Here is a 22,168-nt window from a genome sequence, read left to right as displayed (position 1 = left end):
CAAGTAGAGAATCTTTCATAGCATCTTTCTTTGGGGGAATGGCACTGATAATCGCTGTAGGTCTTGGCTTGACAATTTTCAGTAGCATCGAGTACTTTCCAGGAACTGAAAAATAAACTGATAAATACCTCCCCCAACCCCAACAGTGATAGCAATTTGAGATTTTTTTTTTTCCTTTTCTTTTGTTAATTGCTAAGAGAAAACCTATCCAACTCACCCATCAATATGAGCATGTGTGTATATGTGTGTTTAGGATGCCCTTCTTGGAAATCTATATTAAAATTAGAAAAAGAAGCTAGCATAAAGGTGTTCGTCAATGACCAGATTGGTTGGTTCTTTAATTGATCCTACCTATCCTTTCTTCTGTATTAGTTCAGAGAAGCCTGATACAACCGCCCCCCGCCACTTCCCCGACACTCTAGAGGGAAGAAGCTACCCTAAGTTGCCCATGGATGGATTTTTCCCTTGTGCTTCTAACAGTGTCAGGGCTCTGCATTGTGGTGCAGCACCAAGTCTGTTGGGTTGGCCAGGTGAGGGCTGTTCTCCTCCAGTGTCAAGGCAGACTGCATTTGTCCTGTCTGTACGCAAACACCAAGACGATGACCCTGAGAAGTCCTTAGGGGTGTAGGCGAATCCCTGTATGTAACGTGGATAAACCAGGAGATTTTTTTGTTGTGGACTTTCTTTTTTGTCTTATACAGTTCTCTCTTGCTCTCCAGAATCTCCTATTTCTTTGGCTTGGAGTTGCCAAAGGTGACAAAGACCACTCCCGGCTCCTGAAAACTGCCGTTGGTGTGGAAGTCTTCGCCTGGGCTCTTCAAATACCTCCGAAACACAGGTGAGGCAGATACCTCATATTGGGGATGAGAGGCCACATTGCACGTGGAAGATGTTTGTGTCTCAGATTGCTTGGTGACTGTGGTGGACGAAGTGATGATTTTGTTTCCAAACTGGTCCATTTCCTCGTACTGCTCCATGACAGTCCGGGTGGCTCCATAGAGCTTGGACCCATCGGGCCCTGTCTGCAGCTCCAAGATGCTTTTCTGCCTCCGTGGATTTTGCGGGCTGGGGACATTCAGGGAGCAGTAGTCCGAAAAGCCGCCTTTCATCCCACAGTGGCAGCTGCCTTTGGAGGTGTCCAAAGAGCACCTCTCTTTCTCACTGATCGGGTGGTTGGCATTGCCAAGGGTGTGCTGTTTCATTGAGCTCAGGCCAACTTTTGTTTGGACGGGCTCTGGTCTCTTCTCAAAGGGGGTCATGTCATGCCCAGTAGACCCTGCTGATGGATGGTTAAAGGAGCTAAAGCTGTCCTTCGCAAAAGCATCCCTTTTTCCTGCAGTGTCAGGACAGTCTGGTGAAGGGATGTCCCAGGGGGAATGTGCTGTCCTGGGTGATTCTGCTGGTTTTCTGGCAGCAGACTCGATGGAGATATAAGAAGGTGAGGAGGGAGAGCTGACACGAGACTGAATGAGGTGAGGGACCTCTAGCTCTGCCTTCGTTACCTCGGTCTTTTCTGCCACCTTTGTACCTTCCACAGATGCTGCTTCCCCTGTCTCCAGTGTGATTCCTTCCTGCTTGGCTTTGCTTGAGACAATACTGATTTTACGGATGTTGCTGCTGCTCACAGAGCTTTGGGTGTTCCCCAGAGACTCCTTGAACAGCCCTGAGAGCCCATCGATGTCTGACTCGGACTTGAGACTAGAGACAGAATAAAGAGCTTTCTTGATGGCCTCCTCGATGTCCAGGAGCCGGGCAAGTGTCTGCTCCTTCAGGTGGATAATCTCAGCACTTGCTCGTTCCAGGTCCCCAAAAACCAGCTCCACTGAGGAGACACTGTCGGTGTCCTCCTTTGCCAGTGTCTCAGCCCTGTCCTGTTGCTTGGCCTGGTGGGCCTTCTGACGAACAACCCAGTCAGGGACCTTCTCAAAAAAGCTCTTCAGAGCTTTCACGTCCACTTTGCTTGTCTCCTCCTCAAACTCCCTCACTCGAGTCAAGATCTCTTGCAGCTCCTCCTGTCTCCTGAGGTTCTCAAAGATCTCCATAGCCTCCTTGACATTGCCTTTCATGATCTCCTCTTTGTGTACTGAAAGCCTCTTCCGACGCTCATCTTCTGTTTCTCTCTTGTTTTTTTCTCTCATAACAACTGCTGGCTTCTCCTGGGCAGGTGTGTCTGCCTCCCCATCAGGACATTTCAATTGCCCACTACTCCCCTGCTGTTGCTCCTCAAAGGAGTTCATTGGCTGCTGATGAAAGGACATTGAATGACACATTTGCCTCCTCTCATTCACCTGCTGCACGACCCTCTGACTGTCCCACGATCCATAAGAATTAGACACACTTTCCCTTTCCACCTTGGATGAGGCATTTTGTGCAATGTCATCTCCTCTCTTTGGAGGAGCGGTGTGGCCCACAGGGGAGGTGCTTGGCTCAGTCTGTCCTGACACATAAAGTGTCTGAGCTCTAGCAGGGCAGGTTGGATGTGATACTGAAGAGCACCCGTTCTCCTCTTGGCACAGCTCTATATGCCTCTGAACCACCTCACCTGGGCATCGCCTTGGAGCTACTGCTTTCCCGTTCATCATTGCATGCTCGACTTCAAAACTAACCACTCCATTTTTTATTGGCTTTGAAGTCTTAGCACTCTCTGGTTCCACCTTTCCTTGTCCTAATTTGCTAGCCTTATACCGTTCCTCTGCCATTTGAAGAGGGGTTTTGGCAGCCTTTTTTGGCAGCTTTCTCTCAGGGCTTATACCCTGAACTGTGACAGGCTTGTTCACAGATGTCTCCGAAGTGCAGCATTTTGCCTGAACCTCCCCATGGCCTGATTGTTCACGTACTTCCACGCAGTTTAATCCCAGCTCTGTGGGGGGAAGCTTTGGCTTGCTGATCTCCCTCAGGCCCGAAGGTTTTGGAGGGATGGGTGGAGGGATGGGTTTGGTTGATCTGCTTGTGCCGTTATTTGCAGAGGCAGAATGTGCCTCGTGGAAGAGGTGCTCAGGTTTTGGAGGGGGAACAGGTTTTTTCCGGGGTGGGGCAGTAATTTCTGGTTTTGGAGGCGTCCTGGGCTTCTCTGCAGGACTCTGATCACTGGCTTTGCAGGACAGAGAAGGGAGGGCAAGAAGAGGGGTCTGGAGTGGTGCAGAACATCCTGGGGCTTCATCTTTGCTGGTTGGTAGTGGAAGGGCACCTTCTCTTGTTGCTTTAGTTGAGGGTGGGCAATGCTCTGCTTTCATCACAGCAACTGAGGGAGGAGGAGGAAAGTCATTATCAGCCTGAGACCCTGAAGCCACTACAGCAGTCTGGTTACTAACGACTGGAGTCTCATTTTTCTTTTTACACACAGAATAGGACTGCCCTGCATTTCTGTATATCATAGCGGCTTTAAAATCCCCTCTGGAGACATTAACGTTAGACTTTTCCAGCGACTGAAGTGTGGCTTTTAAATTACCTCGGACAACATCCTCCTTTTCTACCAGGCGCTGTTCTGTGGCGGCACTTTGCAGTGCTCTGATAGCTGTCTGTACATCCCCTCTGATAATAACATCTCTTTCTTCTTGCACTGATTGCTCTTTGTAATCAGACTCAACAAAAGGGTTTATATAGGTTTTCACGGGTGTGGCAGTATAAAGGCCATCCTTAATGCTAAAATCTCTACTAGGCATGACTTGGCTTTCCTGGCTCAATAGTTGTCCTCCCTGTACTTCCTCTGAAGCACTGACCTTTTTGTGTGATGCTATGCTCTTCTGAGACACGCTTGTGTGGGTCTTGGATGCCTCCTGGACTCTAGTGGTGGTGGTCCTGATGGCAGTGCTGGTGCTCTCCTGTGTGGTGGATGCAGAGTCTTGTTGGCGTACGGTTGATTGAAGGGTCACTGTCCCCTGTGTGCTGGCTGCCTGCTGCCTGCAGGCCGTGTGGACCTCCTCCCTGTTCCTCTGTAGCTTGCTCTGGACGTGGTGTTGAATGTTTTTTGCTTCTGCTGTTGCTAGCCTCAGGCTTTGCATTGCAGCCTGAAGATCGCTCCCAAGGGCCTTTTCTTCTGGCTGCATCTGGCTGGCTTCCCCAGTCACCAAACTCTGCTGTTTCCCAGCCACTTCCCTCTGAGCCGTCACTTGGGTTTGAAATTTACCTTGCATCATAGCTTTGGGTTCCTTCAAACTGGCAGTGGTGGCTTCTTCTTTCTCTGCCTTCTTGCTGACATCTGCAACCCTTTGGATTGACTTTGTAGTCACTTTAAGCCCTCCCGACAGAATTTCTTCCTTTCCCATGACTGTGGGCAGGGGCTTCCCAAGACATTGCACAGTTGTGCCTGTCACACCTGCTGCACGCACAGCCTCTCTCTCTAATGCACCCTCTTTGCCCATGCTTTCACATGCAAATACCTTTTTTGCTCCCTCCATAGCCCCTGGCTCTGCAATTACTTTCTCTATTTGTTCTTTATTTGCTAAGATATGCATCTTAGCCCCCTGCACAACCTGTGGGGCACTCTCATCTGCTCCCTGCTCTGCTTGGGAAGAGATGAGGGATTGTATTTCCGACTCCTGCTGGAGATTCTTCAGATAGTCTAGATCTCCCTTCTCAATGCAGCTCGCAAAAAGCTGGACATTTCCCTTCTCATTGTCCTCACGCTTAACGGTTGCTGTTGCTTTCTGCTCCTGAGAAGAAGCCAACAGGCTCCCTATCGTTGACTTCACATCCCCCTTGACAACTTTCTGCTGGACAGAATGGAACAGGAGGGAGTAGAGAGTCATCTTCACTGATCCTGACTTTGTCTCTTGTAAGACCATCCCCTTTTTGATGGAAGAGTCTTGACTGAGGAGACCCTGTAAAGCCTTAGCTACATTTCCGCTGAAGTCCTCTTTGCCTTTTACAGCTTCACGCTGGTCCAGTAGCTGCAATGGGCTTACTTTGATCTTGCCCTCTCTGTCCTCCTCCACCAGCACACTCTGTGCTTCCACATTGGTTCTGTGCAGAAGCTGCAGCATGATCCTTTGCAAATGGCCTCCCACAATCTCCTCTTTCAGGATCTCTGGAGCACCTGGGCTGCTGAGCTGGTACTTCACCATCTTCACACTCTCCATATCATTGGCTTCGATGAGAATCCCATCGTGCTGAATAGCCTGGCAAGTGCAGAGCGTCTCTAAAGTCTCCTTCATGGTCCTTTCTTTCAGTTCCGTTTCTATACTACCTTCAGAAGCACTCAATTTATCCAAGGGTGTGCTCTCGAAGAGCCACGTTGTACTTTTCACATCTGCGCGAGGGATCGCTTCTTGGGCCCCAACACTGGTCATCGTCTCTGGGTCCTTAAGGGTGTCCATTGGCTGGGTTTCAAACAACCAGGTGCAGCGTTTTACATCCCCTTTCTGGCTGTCCTCTCTCTGCACTGTACTGATAGATGATCCTCTCTCTGCATCCCCGTACAGGGAGTCCACAGGCTGGTTTTCAAAAAGCCAAGTGGATGTCCTCACATCACCCCGCTGAACATCACTGACACTGACCATCCTCACGTACTTCTTCTGGCCCACTTGCTGGGACTCAAAGAGCTGCTTGTTGGACTGAACATCTCCCTTCTGCACATCATCTACTGTTCTGGGCACAGACGCCTTTCCCCCTGAGAAGGAGTCAAGAGGCTCTGTCTCAAACCTCCACCGGGCAGCCTGGACATCTCCTTTCTTGATGTCCTCTTGGGTGACAGCCCTAATCACAAACACCTCTTCTTCCTTCTTGATCTGATCCAGAGGCTTAGTTTCAAACAACCACCGGGCACCTTTCACATCACCTTTCATGATTTCTTCTTTCTGCACTGAGGTGACCTCATGGTATCCCCCCTCTTTGTCCTGGATAGCATATAAGGGTTGGCTTTCAAAGAGCATTGTGCAGGACTTGACATTAGCTTTGCTCATGGTGTCTTTCTGGATCTTCTGGAGCTCTGTCTCATCCACTATGTCATGGATTTGGTCAAGGGAATAGGTCTCAAATACAAACCTTTTGCCTCCAACTTCTCCCCCCTTGATATCCTTCTCTGGAGGGATTTCCTGGATGCCCTCAGAGCTATCCTTCAGGGAGTCCATGGGGTAGTTCTCAAAGAGCCAAGTGAACTTGTGCACAGATCCGGCTTCAATTGTCCCATCATCCTTCTGGGATGTTGGTTTGGTGGCTGTATCCAAGGGCTTAGCTTCAAAGAACTCCTTCACTCTGGACACTTCCCCAGACTGTATCTCCACACGACTGGAGTACCGCATGTTTTTTTTGCGGTCAGCTTCACCGACAACACTGCTACCCAAGGGTTCAGTCTCAAATAGGTGCCGGACAGTTTTGACGTCAACTCCCTGTAATTCCTCCTGACTGTACGCCTTACTGATTTGTAAATACTGCTCCTCCTGGCCTTTCAGGGAGTCCAGGGGCTGAGTCTCAAACATCCATGTGTATGACTTCACATCAGCTTGGGGCACACCACCATCTTCCTCCTGCTTCTTTTCAGCCTTCTCGTACAGGGTGTGGATGGGCTGGGTCTCAAAAAGCCACCTGCAGGTCTTCACATCCCCCCGCTGGGAGATCTCCCGCTTCACCGAGGGATGCTCCTCACCTTGCATGGCTCGGTGATGAATGACATCCATGGGCTGAGTTTCAAAGAGCCACTTGGCTGTTCTGACATCACCGGCCACCACCTCTTGTTTTGTGATCCCCCGTATTATATCCACTTTCTTGGTGCTTTCATCAAACTGGTCCAGGGGCCTGGTTTCAAACATCCATTTGTAGTTCTTGACATCACCACTGATGATTTGCTCTCTGCTTACAGAGGTGACTTCATGGAAATTGCCAAAGCTGTCCTTGATGGCATACAGAGGTGTTGTCTCAAACAGGATTTGGTTGGCTTTGACGTTGCCGGCTGGAATCTTCTCCTCTTCTTTGGTAATGGGCTCAGCATCAGCCTGCTTAATGCTGTCTAAGGGGAGAGTCTCAAACAGGGTCTTGAAAGACTTCACATCTCCTTTCACTACCTCTTCCATGTTGGTGGCTGGAATTTCTTCCTCAAATGCCTTGGAGATGCTGCCAAGGGGGCAGGTCTCAAAGACGTGTTTTCTTTGCTTCACATCGCCCTTCTCCTCTGCTGAAAGCTCTACTTTCTTTAAACGTCCCACCTCAAAATTGTCTTTCAGGGTTTCCATTGGCTGGGTTTCGAATAGCCAGAGTGTAGATTTCACATCACCTCCAATGACTTGTTCTTTGGCTACAACACTTTCTGATGCTTCTCCTTTCAGAGAGTCAAGAGTCTGGGTCTCAAAGAGCATTCGCTGCTTACTGACATCTGCCCCTGTGACAAAATCCGTTGAAGCCTTGAAATCCTGTTCTTCAACTGTGATTTCTCTGATGGCATCCAGAGGCTGAGTTTCAAATATCCACCTTGCTCCACTGACATCTGGCCTTCCAATTTCTTCCAGCGAAATCCCACGGATTATTTGCACTTTGGAGGTGTCCTTGTTGATGGTATCCAGGGGCTGAGTCTCAAACAGCCAGCGAGCCGTTCTGACTGCATTGCTCTGAATTTCTTCTCGGCAGACAGACTTGATTTCATGGATGTTCCCAGTTTTGTCTCTGATGGCACAGAGGGGCTCTGTTTGGAAGAGCCTGACAGTCTTTTTAACATCGCCTTTTAGCTCCTGGATTTCTGACTTGAGTTGTAGGATGCTTTTCTCCTCCACTGAACAGCAGCGTCCTATAGCATCCAGGGACTGCGCTTCAAAGAGCTGTCTGGCACCTTTCACATCACCTCCCTGGACAGGCTCCTTGAGAACCGCCTCCTGCACTTCAGTTTCATCCGAATACAGTTTGTTTAATGAGTCTAGTGGTTGCGTTTCGAACAGCCATCGGGCAGTGTGCACATCCCCTCTGGCAAGGTCTGTTTCTGATACCTTGGCTGATGTTGACAGATTGTCCCCGTTGATTGACTGGCTTTCAAACTTCAGGGAAGTACTTTTCACATCCCCACCGGGAATGATCTCTTCTTCTGCCAGCTTCTTTGTGGCTTGATGGTCCCCAATGGAGTCAAGTGCCCAGTTCTCAAAAATCCAGCGCATGGACTGAACCTCCCCTGGAAGAACTTTGTCCAGGTTCACAGATGCCTGTGCATTGGGATCTTCAGTATTAAGCATTTCTGCCAGGTCCTCCGTCACAGCTTCTTCCAAGTTCTTCCTGAGCTCAGGATGCATGTGTCTGTAGAGCCTCTTTAGCTCGTTCACTTGACGCTGCTGGTAGAACTTGGAGAACGCTTGCTTTGGAGGAGGCACAGGGAGTGGGTTGAGATCCTGGCTCCCTGGAGCGATGACCTGGACTGAGCCAAGGGCGGGAGGGGGAGGTAAGTCGTCTTCCATTTTCTTGATGGCAACTTTAGATGATAGCTGAGCTTCTGACATCTTTAGGGAAACAGTTTTAAACGTCAGCGTCATCTCTTACCCTCCAACCCCATGGCCGTTAATAGTGAGAACGGCAAAGGAAAAAGCCAGCCAACAAGGGAAATCCATGCACCTACTAAGCTCCATACCTTTGGTTCAGTAGCACACAGCACTCCAAAGCATCACACCACTGCACACGCTCCAGGCTCGGTGTTAGCTCCAGTGCCACAGCAACGCACTCTAAAGCAAGGTCTCTAATCCAGGCATGTGTGGTGGTTAGTCTACAGTCTCCAGGATTAAGTTCAGCTACAGCTCGACAGAGATACCTGATTTGGGCTGTCAGCAAGAGACAGTGATCATGAGAATAAGATGAAGAAGGCTGTCTTAGAGTAGTGAGCTAAAAGTTAACTTCCCTCCCTGCTCCCAAGTGTCTAGGGCAGTGTGAGGACCTGCAGAGAGTCTGGGAACATAGGCTATGGGTGCAGGAGAAAGCCAAAGAGCTATTGGTGAAGAGGGCCCAAGAAGAAAATGGGGAGAGGGAACCAAAGTGTCTAACTGAGCTGATGAGGACAGCCTATTTTTGGGCAGTGAGCTAGCACGATGGGCTTTTGGTAGCACCATGGGCTGCCCACTGCACAGGAGTGAGGGCTTGGGGAAGGGCTTTTGTCTGATTAATGATTTCTTCTGTTGGACTCAGCAGAGTACCCCACGTCATTATTTGCATAAGAATAGATGCACAGTTACACAATTAGAGACTTAAATAAAGCTCTTTTGACTTGCAGACTTGTACAGACATGAGACTAACTAAGTTTTACAAACTGCTGGAATCAGCAGGCCAAATTCTGTGCTCTGTTAGGAGGAAAAAACAAGGCTGAGGGACCAGAGGTTGGGGTAATACCCATAGCTGGGGGCCAGCAAAAGTTAGACCTGTGTAGACTCAGTCAGCCTGAGCTCAACTCAAAATTGGCAGCAGCGTTGGTACAGAAGCGAGCAGAGGGTCAGTCGTGACAGGGTGGACTGTTGTTGTTTAGCCTACCTTTGAGCATCACTTGCTACATTTTTTTTCCTTAGCTTGGGAAGCCTGGGTGCTGAATGCTGAACTGAATACCTGCAACCTGCACTAGCTTGGCATTTATCCAAAGGGAAGGTAGCTGAGGCCTGTAATCATTATCTAAAAGAGACTGTAATCCTGGTGGCTTTCCTTTCAGTAAACAGATCTGCTGACCCTTGGCATGCCTGTGGAGTTACGTCTGTAGAGTTATGCCTGGAATATTATTAGTTGTTGCTCAAAGCAATGGCGCGCGGTGTTATTTCACTCTGTTACACACAGATTGTTCTGGCTAAAAATAAGTATTGAACATTAGTAAAAAAACCCAAAACACAAGAATACCAAAATCAGCATATTTTACAGCAAGTGTAACATGCAAATCTTTCACATGAGCCAATGTACTTTGAATGCACTTTTTAAAATAAGTTTTTTTTTGGATCTGTGAAGAACTTCTGAACATGGGGAAGGGCAACCAAGCAGCTGATAGCTATATTCAGTATGAAAGCGCTCCTTGCTGCCTTGTAAGGGTATTTAAATCACACTCCACCACAGTCCACAAATATTTGGTTAGATAACGGTGCTTATCTTTAACATTTCTTACCTTGCTTTTTTTCTGTCTGTGGGGAAAGTGAGTGGAGTTGTCCTTCACAGTACTCTGGAAAAGACACGAGAAGAAATGACATCAAACTGCATAGGAAGACACATTATCTGTGTGTATATATATATGTATATCAACTACAGAGACCTGAAAACCATTACAAGCGAGGGGTTTTTTTGGTTCACTGGCAGTTCTGTACAGCTGGGAAAAACAATCTTATTCCAGGTTGATCAAAAATATTTGTTTCTAAAAGTCTCAGTCAACAAACAAAACCCTAAACACATTTGTTTAGAGTTGAGGGAAAACCAAAACGAGCATTGATTTCTCCAAAGTTTGATTTAGCCTATATTTTTGTTTCTACTTCAATATTTTAAAAATAAAACTGATCTACGTTTGTAATTGCATTACAGATTGTGTAATGCATTGTTCTGAAATGGCTTTTTTTTTTTTTTCCTTAGACTTCTAACCAGTTGTAATTTTCCAATTACAGTCTCCACTCATTTATTTTCAACTGGGACTGCTTTAGTTTGGACTCCACCAGTACAGATCCCTGACACACGCTTGAGAGACTGCATCTCTGGACAGGGACCCTGCAAAAGACTGAGAGTGGGAGGGAGCATGAACGTGCCTGCAGGAAAGGTCCAGATGTGAAATCACATCCCGTGTTACTCCTGGATCACCAGTGGAGCTGGGGAAATGGGAAGAATATAGCTCAGTGCTTCATAAACCTTATAACCTGAATTATCCTATGACCTGATGATCAGCCCGGAGTGGGTGATTAAATCCCTGGATCCCAGACCAAGGGCTATAAACAGAGGAACAGAGGGAGGCTGCACTGTAAAGTTATGCCTGTGTGTGATATATATGGACATATATATATATATGTGCATGTGTTGGAACGGGTATAGCATGGAGATGTATGTGTTGCTGTGTGCCGAATATTTCTTCCATGGATGTGAGTGTGTAAATATGTATGTGCAAATAAGGTGGAAATCTTACGTATGAATAAAAATTTCTATGAGCTAGTGGATGTAGACGTGTGTGTATGTTTGGTATGTGTGTGCATGTGTGAATATAATGTGTATATGTGTGTGTGTATGTATATGCAGCTTATACATCATACACATACATATCAGCACCTCTGATAACATTTATTCAATATTTGCAAATGACAAGGGGAAACTGGTCATTTTTGGAAAACCAAATGTTGTGTTTCTCCAGATTTATGAAACCAGACATGTTCTCTCTCACCCTTTTATAGCCACTTGCTGGGACAGGACATTGTTTGGATGCCGCTGGTGATTTGCGAGGGGGAGGACGGCGGCGCGATGCTTACCGGCTGTGCGGGGCTGCCGGGGTGAGCAGCAGCAGCAGCTGTCTGGGAGAGATAGAGAGCCGACAGCTCCTTCACGGAGGGCGCAGAGGACCTCCCTCGTCCTTGGTAAGGTATGTGGCTAGCGTCGTCCAATATGTCTAAAAATGACCACGTCCTCTCATCTGAAACAGGGACAGACGTGTGTGGTGAGCTATGCGCCAAAGACGCGAGGGCACGGCCAGCCTGGAGTGTGAGCATCGCTTACCGAGGGCTCTGCCAGGCGCCTCCGCCATCTGCACACCGATTGCCCTGGCAGCCCCCGCCCTGGTCCCCCAAAACTTAACATCATGCCCTTTTGGTTCAGGGAGAAAACATGGACATTTCCACCTCTTTCATGGCTGAAACGGACTTTGAGCCTGGATGAGAGTAACACATCGGGCAGTGACCTGATGCCACCATCCTGCCGGTGGGGCACAGAGCCTGCACCCATTCCTGCATCCTTGGGCAAGGCCATTGCCAAACATGAGCGAGTCGGAGGACGTGAAGGAGCTACGCATGTTCAGCTTGAACCAATTCCCACTTTTTTTGCTCCGTGGCTGCACCACTCTCCTATCCCTGTGCCTCACAAGCAGTTACATCTATTTGTCTTTACCTCTGCCCTGGGAGCCTGTTTCAGGGAACGGAGAGATGAAGAGGCTACGAGACTTCCCCAAGGATGTAGCAGGGAGTCTTTGGCAGAGCCAGAGGACCAAACCCTGCTCTTAGTTTAGAGATCTGACATTTTGAGCTGCACCAGCTTCCACGGGGCCCCCACCGGGACCCATCATGGCATTGCTGAGATATTCAAGATACTCAGCATTCCTCCTACCTTTGTTCAGATGCCTCCCATGGAGATGACTACAGCTGAGGATGTCCCTATCTGGTTCATGGAGAAATGGCTACTCTGGGAGGAGGGGATCTATTAGCCAGACCTCCTGAGGTGTACACAGAGGGGCTGGATGGTTGGAGCGGTCGTGTACTTTCGGATGATGCTCGGGCCATGCTCCCTCATTCCCATCTATTGTACTCCCTCCCCATTGGTCCTCATCCCCCTAAACAGCGGGGACTTCCCCTCCCTCTGAGGATGAGAGCTGTGTCCATCCCCCGAGAGAGGTTCGTGTCAAAATTAATGGCTCTAATGCAGATGGGTTCAGTTTTCAAAGAAAGAGGCAACTCCAAATTCTAGCTAAGGAATTTCTTTTTTTGCATTACTCTGCTAGGTGTGAGCAGGATGACCATCTCCACCTCCCAACACAGACCTATATAGAGCTTTACACCTATATGGTGCATCTTAGTCCTCCAGGTTAGTCAGAGCTGTAATTTCTCTGTTACCGCTGTAAAAACACGAGAAGGTTCTCCTTTTATCTGCAGACTTGCACTGCTGCATTTGGATTTAGTGCGGTATTTGCAATGCTTTCTGTTTGAACAATGGGCTCTCTCTCCACAAATCCAGCTATTGCACAGCCAGGAAAGGGCTGATGTACTTTTTAATACGTGCACATTAGAAGCACTGCAGCAATTCTAGCATTTTTGTCCTCAAATCTCAGCCCCTAAATCATGAGATTTTGTAAATAACAAACCTAATGACTCTTTTTCTTTGTTTTCTGCATTTTGAGTTCAGATTTTCAAGTTTTTCCTCTGAAATACCGAAGGAGATTTACTCTGTTTTTATTTTAAAGTGACAACAGCTAATGTTATATACTAACAGGATTCCGGGAGCTGGTGCTTCAAATGAAATACCAGTTCCTACAGGGACAAGCAGGCACCAAAAAGCCATGAAGATAGAAGCAGAGGGACCCCAGTGAGCTTGTCAGATACTGGCCAGTGTGCTGCTGGAAGGTGCCAAACCCCAAGGTTTCTTTTGTCCTTGGTTCCAGCTGCTCCTGCAGATGTACAGGCATTTTGATGCAGAACTGAGGCTGGATACATGAGGAAGCAGTGGGATGCAATAAAGATTTAGCTGCCCAGTTCTGCCAGAGGTCACTAGGACACCAGGGGAGGAAACAGAAGATATTTCCTTAATGCTTCTTTTGCTAAGTCACCGTGTAAATATGGGACCTCTCTCCTTGATTTCTGCTGTCCACAGCTTGAACACTGAGTCAAAAGGAATTATCCATCTACAGCCAGTGGAGACAGTGGCACTGCTGGGGCAGATTTGCTGCATCTTAAGATAGGCTGCGAGGTTGCAACCATGTTCTGATTGCATCTGTTTTTCCCCACTCTGCTCAAGAGATCCCAAACTTTGACTAGGTCCCTGGCTTTTTGAGATGAACAGCACCCTGGAAATGGGGAGGAGAGGGTCAAGGCATGGCTGAAACACTGTTTTTACAGGAGCTGGTGCCAATATCTGCTAACACAAACCCCTCTATCTGCTGCAGTGGGCTTCTCCCTTCATTTGGAGGCTCAAGGCACACATTTGAAGGGGCCTACTCTGTAAAAATGGAAAGCGAAGTAATTGCCAGCAAAGGTACCTCAGATCTCATGGTCTTTCCGTATTATGGCTGTACCCTGTGAGAAGAGCATTGCAGCATGTGCTGAATTATCTGCAGAAAGCTTTGAAGAGGGCTTTGAAAAATCTCGTCTGGGAATCTCTTTCTTTTCTCCTACATTGCTGAATTACCTACTGGAAAGGCAAAAGGGGTCCAATCAGTCTGGAAAACAGAAGCTTTCTTCCTTGCAAGGTAATGAGGTTTGGCTAAGCCTACCAGTAACAGCAATGGGGAGATCTTGGGAGAGTCAGCCTTGATAGTTTTAAAGCAGAAAGAAAACCAAGCACAGATTTGCAGCCTTTCTTCTGGTTGGGTGAATGAACACAAGCCCTTGGCAAGGGCATGGCCACACTGAAAAAACTCCCTTAAAAACTACCTCTAGGAGATGGGAGCACTTCACAGCAAGGCAGGGACCCTGCCGAGGGCTGACACAAGCACTGCTGTGCTTAACCATTTCGGTGCTAAGTGTTTAGCAAAAGCATCCCCATGTCCTAGAGCTGGGCTGGTAACGTTTAATGGTCTCCTCCCACTGCAGGCTGTGGGTATTACCGCTGAGCTGATATAATTTGCATTGGCCCATGGGCCCATGGGTTGAGATGCTGCACAAAGAAGTGCAATGAGCCCCTCCAGCCAAGAACGAATAATGCAGCTGAAGGAAGATTTCCAGTCCATGCAGTGGAAAATAGCACAGCCTTAGTGCTGCCTAGTCCTTCATCTGTTAGCTTGGATGGATGAAAGGCCACAGGGTTTCTGTTTTAATGATGGGTATAATTAGATGTAAGGTTTTTGTTAAAGCCTTCCCCTTATTGCTGCCTTTGTTTTAATTTTTTTTTCTTCCCCTTTTTGACATTTTTGCAGTGCACAGGCTATGCACAGCCCTCTGTTTGCTTATCGCTTCTCACAAAACTGCCTGCCTTAGATGGGGGCTGCTCAAACCCTCCGGGCAGGCGGCTGGCTCTGCGCTTGCGGAAAGTCTGGTCCTACCACGCAGCTCTGCCTGACGAAACAGGCTGCTGCCACCCTCTAAATTGCTAATTATAGATAAGAGCAAAAGAACAACAGTTCATTCCACTAACGAGAAAGCCGAGCTGTCACACGTGCGCTGCTAACAGCATCCAAGCGGCACCTAGGACATCTGAAGAGTTGTGAGCACGGTGTTGCTGCGCAGCATCCCTTGGGAGGGAGGGGGAAACTTCCCAGCTGGGGATGCTAAAGCAAAGCCAAAGGATGTTATACAGACTGGACTTAGGGTGTTATTTGTTGTGTATGAGATGGAGGGCATGGAAGTCCAGTTCAAGAGCTGTGCTGTGCTCCACATTTCTGCCTCGCTGAGCAAAAGGGCTCTGCTGGTACGTTCGGCATCCGTTCCAGCGCTGAATGATGCATCCCGTGCGGGGCGCTGATTGACTAGCACTGACTGCGGCCCCAGGGATTTTAAACCTGATACTTCAAGCATTAAAGCATCCCCTGTGAGCTAAAATAGAAGGAAAGATCTCCTGAGGACCCCCTCCTCCCGTCCCACCCAGCGGCTGGCACCGCGGCCGACAGCGCTGCTGTCTAAGTGAAGGATACGGGGAATGTTCCTCCCCGCTGGGATTTGTCGGCAAAATGTCCTTCGTGCCAGCGTCTGGCGCCGGATGAATCTGCACATTTCTTGTGAGGGGCTGCAATGTTAGGACTGTCCATAGGGAGCAGCTGTCGGGGTTTCTTTAGCTCTTCCCTTGCTCCACATATGTGCAGCTCAGGCTCACTTTACAGCCTCTCTGCCCCATAAGCTGCACCCCAGGTGGGCAGGGAGGGCTGTGGGACCTGGAAACTTGCAATGGGGGAAATATCATTCCTCATATTCATTTGTACTCACTGATCTTTCTAGACACAAGGGGAAAAGGCAAGGGAACAGGGGGGAAAAGGCTCTTAAATATTCATGTAAAAATTCACTCACTTCCTCTTCAGTTATAGCCCATAAATCACTCAACTGCTGTGCCTCCTGCTGAAGACAATATTACAGGTCTCTTGAACTGTAATCATGTTACATCTGACAGCCAGCTCCCAACAAGTGGAAAACAAATCACTAACAAAACCCCTTCCCCCTCCTTCTCCTGAGAAAACCCCATCTCACCAGTAACACAGCAGCTCCGGCTTGCTCGGCTTTCTGTTTAAACCACTTTATCCTATAAAGAAACAACGCTACCCACCTGTTGGTGTCCACCACCTCTGCCGCTGGCACTCCTTCGCAGCCTGGCTCCCACCACCAACCCCAGTGAGCTACCGACTGCCTGAGTCACCTATTAAAAAAGGAAGCTGCAAGCTCAGCACCAGTCTCCCGGGTCGCCTGGCCAACCACATGTCATCGGCTTTGCTCCCAAAATCAGCCGCCCTGAGCAAACACAGCTGCTAAGCAAAGCCCTTTGTGTCGCCGTGGGTGCCCCACGGCAGTCCGTGAACTGGAGGTTGTGTAACGGGGCCTGAGATCAGCCGGGGGCTTGCACAGGGCTTGCACGAGCCGGAGGGAAAGGGATAGCCCAGTGGTGCAAATTGTGCTAGGGTCCCGTCCCTCTCCATCGCTCGCCGAAGGGAGCGGTGCTCCGGAGAGCATCCCATCCCAGCCAGCCGAATTCGGCATCCTCCATCACCTGCTCAGTGGCTGCCTGACGTTGCTCCTTTGCAGATCAGCTTCGGGTTTGTCACGACAGCTGCTGGACCTGGCACGTCCTATGCCATGGACCACAGACGTGTCTCACCCCTTGGCTGTGCCACGGCTTGGGCGCTGCAAGATGTTCGGAGCATCCCACGGTGCAGGACCCGAATCCCAATACTCAAAGGCTAGTGGGAGCAAAGGGACCCGTGTCCTGGAGCTTCTTAGCACCGGGGGAATCAGGGCAGGAAAAGAGCAATTCTTCACATTGTGAAAGGGACTCTGTTCTCCAAGGGGATGGAGGTGAACTGACATGGAAATGCTCCTGGGTTTGTGCTGCTCTGGGCTGGCTGTTTCCTGGGAATTTGGGGCCATTTCTGCTATTCCTCCCTGCTTGGGAAGGTCGTGGGTTACTCCCAATTAGCCGGTTACTACCAGTTCAGTCCCCTGACTCAGGCTGTGTGGCTGGATGTGTGTCCCCATTCCCACCTGCTTGTCCCTAGCGTGCATGTCGGCGACAACTCAGCAACTCACCGTCCCCCTCACGAAGCTGGAAACCTGTCCCTGCGGATGGGGACCTCATTTCTAAGAGCCTCTGTCCCTGGATGTAGGAGCTGCATGCGCTGAATCACACCTACCCCATCCTCCTCCCAGCTTTACACCCTGGAGAATCAGTCCCCTGACAAAAGGGGCTCCTAAATACCGGCACCGCTCCATGGCTGGGCTGGGGGAATTTGTGCGGATGGGTAAGCACCCATAAAAGCTGGCCGGGAAACCAGTGCTGCTGCTTAATCCGGGAGCCTGGCAGCCCATTGGGGGTGCTCGGTCAGCGGGGAAAGGTTTAAATCTCTGCCCCCAGCCCCTGCACTGGCGGTCCTGGTCCATGGGGAAGCTCTGCCAGAGGAGACGCACGCTGAAGGTGGTGTGGGAAGCGGGGCCGGCTCCTTGCTGCCCCAGTTTGAAGGCTGCCGAAAGGGTGAGTGGTCCCGGGATGCTGCAGTGAAGGGTGTGTGGGGAAGGGTAGTCCTGAGAGGGTGAGGGTTTGGGGAGGGGAGAGCATCTCTAGCTATTTCTCATTGGCCTCTTGACCCACCCTTGAGGCTTTTAGCGCATTTTAAAATGTCATGTGCTATTTTTTCCAAAGGAAGGGGAAAAAAGATCGGAGAAGGCTACAGCAGAGAGCTTCAACAGGATTTTAGGCAGCCTCTAGTAAAGAGTGAGGACCAGTGATGCTCTAAAACATCCTGTTTATCCTTACGGGTACTCCCTCCTGACTCCCGGATCACACTTTGCTCTGTTTGCAAACTGCAGTGTTTTCTCTCATTTTCAGTTCTACAAAGGACAGTGAGGATTTGAAATTCAAGCTTTTTCTTTTTGCCACTGATTGGCCAATTATTTGAGAGAGTGGCGATTGTAAACATGTTTTTTTTTTTAAAAGAAGTCATCTGGTTTTTGACTGTTTTGGTCCAAGTTACCTTTTTGTTGTAAGTACATAGGCTAGGAATCAGTCTTTTAAAGTGGAAACTGAGATTTTCACAGGCTCGCCTAACCAACTCAGATGTAAGCACACCACTGATTACAGTTAGATAACTAACAAAAATCATACAAATTAACAACACTTTTTTTCTGCTTCCAAACTTTCATGAATAGAACTTGTCCTTTCAAATAAGTTTGTACAGCATCACGTACAATGGATCCCTGATTTGGAGGTGGGGGGCATCTCTGGTATAGATCATAGATGTAATGACTAACGCATATCAAAAAATATAAATCATTCTCTTTTGAAAAGCTTTAAGAAAGATTTTGCGCCGTCTGCAAGCCATATGTTGCAATCACTTGAGCAGCTCTGGTGCATAGAGCTAATATATGAATTCTGGCGTGGGAAATAGGCTGAAAAGAAAAGCGCCAGAACCAGAGGAAGGTGCTAAACAAATAAGTAAAATAAAATAATGTAATTAAAAAGCAGCTGTGTTGAAGAGGAAATAAGATTTAAAATATCATTTCATGCTTTAGGAATTGTCTACTAAATTATAGTCAATTAACGTTTTGCATGTGTATAAAGTTGCATTTGCAGATCTGAGGGAGTGGGAGGGGATGAAGGAAAAAACAGCTACTGAAGAGTGTCTTGTATCCTGCACTTGAGTTTCAAAATCAGATCTCTACAATTTCCAGCACCTCTAAACTGAAGGTTCATGATCTTTAGTCACTTCTGCAAATGTTTTTGGCTCCTCAGTGTCAGCTGGACTTTCCTTTGCTGGAGCAATACCACAACCCCCAGGTAATTTAAACAGCTCCAGAGAAGAGTTGGGAAAATTTAGCTTCAGGCGAAGCTGAGTATCTGCCCCAAGGCAGCTCGGGGCTATTTCTGGGCTTTGCAAAAATCCAGGAATGTGGAGGACTCTATTCCTGGTACCAAAAAATGCCAAGAAGTTCTGCTGAGGGACAGCTGCGAGTGGCATTGCTGGTTGGGGACGTGGCCTTCCCGAGTGGGCCAACTGCTGTGGGGTTGTCTTTCCTTAGAGAGGGTCTTCAACATCACCCGAGTTGGCCCCCCTGCTTTTGGGCTACAAAGTGCCTAGACAAGGTGGATGCAGCCCCGACTATCCGTTCAGCATTGCCTCGTTCTCCATGTTCCTCTGCTATTTGCAAAGGGTTAATAAAGGGCGAGCAGATGTTTAATAAATCGCTGCCCCAGGCTGTGTATCGCTGGCATCTCGGCATCCAGCACTGCCCTCTGACATGCTGGGGATGGTGTATCATGCCCCGCTCATGCCGGCACTGTTCTCGTACCCTCCAGTAACTATTTATCTGTTATTTATACAGGGTTTTTTCACTGAAATGGTGATAAACTCCCCTGCTTGGCATCCAACGAGAGCTGTTTTTATTTCCCTGTTTCTCTATTTCACCTGTCCCTGAATGCTGGCCGGCAGCAGGACTATTTTTGTCCCTCTGCCAGGCTCCATGTCCTCTGTGTGCTCTACCTTCTCCCATAGAGCAGTATCTCAGTGCTTGCAGGCTTCAATGCAGGATGACCATTCATGACAGCAGCTTCTCTCCCTCTAAAATCCCCTTTCCCAGGGAAAGCAACACCAAGCTACCCACTGGAATAACCTCTGCCTGGGGAGAGGGCTTCTCGGCATGCCTTGAATACCAGACCTTTTAAGGGAAGCCCTCGCTAACCACCGTGAAGAGATACCTTGGGAATGTCTGGGCAGGCATGAGCCCTGAGAGCATCACCGGCTCCACATCCCGCCTGGGATGCAGAGCACAGCCGGGCTCAGGGCTGTGGCATGCATTTTTAAGCGGTTTTTTTCGCCATGCCATGGTGTTTACGCACGGGCATTGCACGGATACCATGCGGCTCTGAGGAGCTGTTGAGACCCTGCCTTTGCTTTCTATTCTTATCATGGTGTTTCCATGCTGCTGTCAGCTCTTTATCACTGACAACCAAGAAAACTTAATACTGTTTTGGAAGAAACAGCCACAGCCAAAAAAAATTTAGCAGTATGCTTTAAAGAGAAAAACCCAACCCACTTGTAGCTATTAAGTTTCCCCGGCATTTCCATTTGTTTCTGAATGAGGCAAATTGCCAGTAATAATATGGGGGAGGAGAGAAATGGTTGGCTTTAAAAGAGTAAAATACCAGACTGTACAGTACTTAATGCAGAGATTCCTGCTACCATGTTCAGACCCAGACCTGGAGTTTTTGCCAATGCTGAAGAAGGATTTTCATTCCCTAGCAACAGGGTTAGGGCATCCTCACCTGGTTTCCCCCCAAAAGGAACCTTTTGTATCCTGCAAAATACTGCATCTATTCAAGAACTGAAAATGGCCTTTGTAGGATGTTCCTATGAATTTCCACCTATGCTGGATCTCTTAATTGCCACTGGCGGATTATCTACCACTTTGCCTGGACAAGAACATGGGTTTTCATATTTTGCCTCTTCTCATCAAGTGTTATCTGTACCTGATGCATCAGCTTCATGTCTCTTTCCCCAAATCCCTGTTTTCTAATAAAAACCTGAAGCTACTTCAGATATTTTCCAGCAAAGATTTGGGTGAAAACTGGAGACCTGGAGGGAATTGGGGAAAGCTAAAGAATTTCTGTCATTCTCGCAGCAATCAGAAGGACGTGTATCTCAGAAGGAAACATTAACCACCGCCAAATGCATGAGCAGGAAAATACTGCTGTCAGCTCAGGCTGTTGGGGTCAGGCCCATCACACAGTGACTGAGGGGCAGCACCGAGACCTGGACCTGGAGTCCTGGCTCTCTTCTACTGGCCACGACACAGACCTTAGAGCTAAAAGGCTTCAGCAAATGGATAATCAGGTATGAGACGCACACACAGGAGGAGATTTCTGCTCCATCTTACAGTCGTGCTGTTTTTTTGGAGTTACTTTCCATACGTGAGCACAAATAGGGAATGGTATCGCCGTATTAATGCTGCTGACCTAACAGGCTCCTGAAGCCCTTTCTTTGGCTCAGGGTCACGAACACATTTCTCAGCCCTCCCTGGAGACCAGGAGAGAAGAGGGAGGGAAAGAAATTCCCTCCTTAACTCGTCCTACTGTGCCTCCTCTTCCCTAGGGATGTAAGATGAAGCAAAGCTCATTTCCCCTGAACAGTCCATGTTTTGCTGCCCACTGCCTACCAGTCCTGAACACGGTTTAGATCTGGAAGATGTCCCCTCTACCCCCAGCATCCATCCGGCTCAACCGAATCCCGTACAGATTCTTTCCCCTGTTGCTGGTCACAGTGACCAGAGTCATGGTAAATAACAGTATTTTGGGGGGAGAGAGTAGACACAGATCTGGCCCCGTGACTTTAAGCCTCAAAGCTAGGAACTTCAATATTTCAGGACAAGGGAAAAGCATACACGTACAATGCTCTGTTTCTGCCTTAAACATGCCCAAGCACCCTAGAAGATGGTGCTGAATCAGACCAAAGCCACCATCCGTGGAACACAGAGACAGCACCTTCTGCAGCAGCGGGTGGGATTTACCAAACTCTGGGCCAACAAAATAAAATCCATGGCTTTCCATGAGCTGCAACACCGTTTTCATAGCATGAAGTGCTAAGCATCCTCATTTGCCCTGCATTCGAGCATCACTCTGAAGTTCATATTCATGCAACACTTCACCCCTCTCTAATCTACCCCCCAAATTACTTACAGGGAGGTCTCGGTAGTCCCAACAGCTGTGTCACGCCGTAGACAGCCCCAGTGGAAAATCTATGTGAAACTCACAGCTGGGCAGCCCTTAGTGTATCCTATGAGGAGCCCTGCTCCACTCCCCACACCCTCGGTCCTGTTCACTGCCTCCCAGTGGTCTCTGGCAGCTGGTTTTATCACCGAGCGCTGGGCTATGTTGAGAGGATGAACCACTCGGTCTATTTTTAGGGAAGAGTGATATGATATTGCGCTTCCACCAGGCTGAGTCAATCATGAGTTTTAGCAATCCCACGGAGCCTGAGGAAGTCTGGGGGCCTGACTTATTTTCAGAACTTATTCATTCAAAATACCCCTGGTGTAACCCAGTACGGGATGGGGGATGCTTCCAGGCTGTGGTGCAATGGGGAACCGGCATTTCCCTGACTCACTGTCATGTCCTCGGGCTGTGATCTGCACGGCCAGGCCCCCTTTGCCTCTGGCTA

General features: G+C 48.6%; 1 protein-coding gene across 2 annotated transcripts; it reads right to left on the bottom strand.

Annotated features, from left to right (window-relative positions):
- Window positions 1-620: 620 nt before the first annotated feature.
- Window positions 621-21,835, bottom strand: XIRP1 (xin actin binding repeat containing 1). Of its 2 annotated transcripts, none has more exons than XM_052807611.1 (4): window positions 21,688-21,835; window positions 11,373-11,533; window positions 10,040-10,093; window positions 621-8,411 (listed from the first exon to the last, which is right to left on the bottom strand). In XM_052807611.1, exon 4 carries the CDS (start codon window positions 8,409-8,411, stop codon window positions 726-728), a length of 7,686 nt encoding a protein of 2,561 aa, XP_052663571.1. In that variant the 5' UTR covers window positions 10,040-10,093; window positions 11,373-11,533; window positions 21,688-21,835; the 3' UTR covers window positions 621-725. The 2 variants fall into 2 exon arrangements, with proteins under 2 accessions (XP_052663571.1, XP_052663578.1); XM_052807618.1 differs by lacking the exon at window positions 21,688-21,835 and adding an exon at window positions 16,075-16,127.
- Between the last annotated feature and the right edge of the window lie 333 nt (window positions 21,836-22,168).

The sequence above is a fragment of the Harpia harpyja genome, chromosome 1, assembly GCF_026419915.1.
Source record: "Harpia harpyja isolate bHarHar1 chromosome 1, bHarHar1 primary haplotype, whole genome shotgun sequence".
NCBI lineage: Eukaryota > Metazoa > Chordata > Aves > Accipitriformes > Accipitridae > Harpia > Harpia harpyja.
This window is presented reverse-complemented; position numbering and strand designations above follow the sequence as displayed.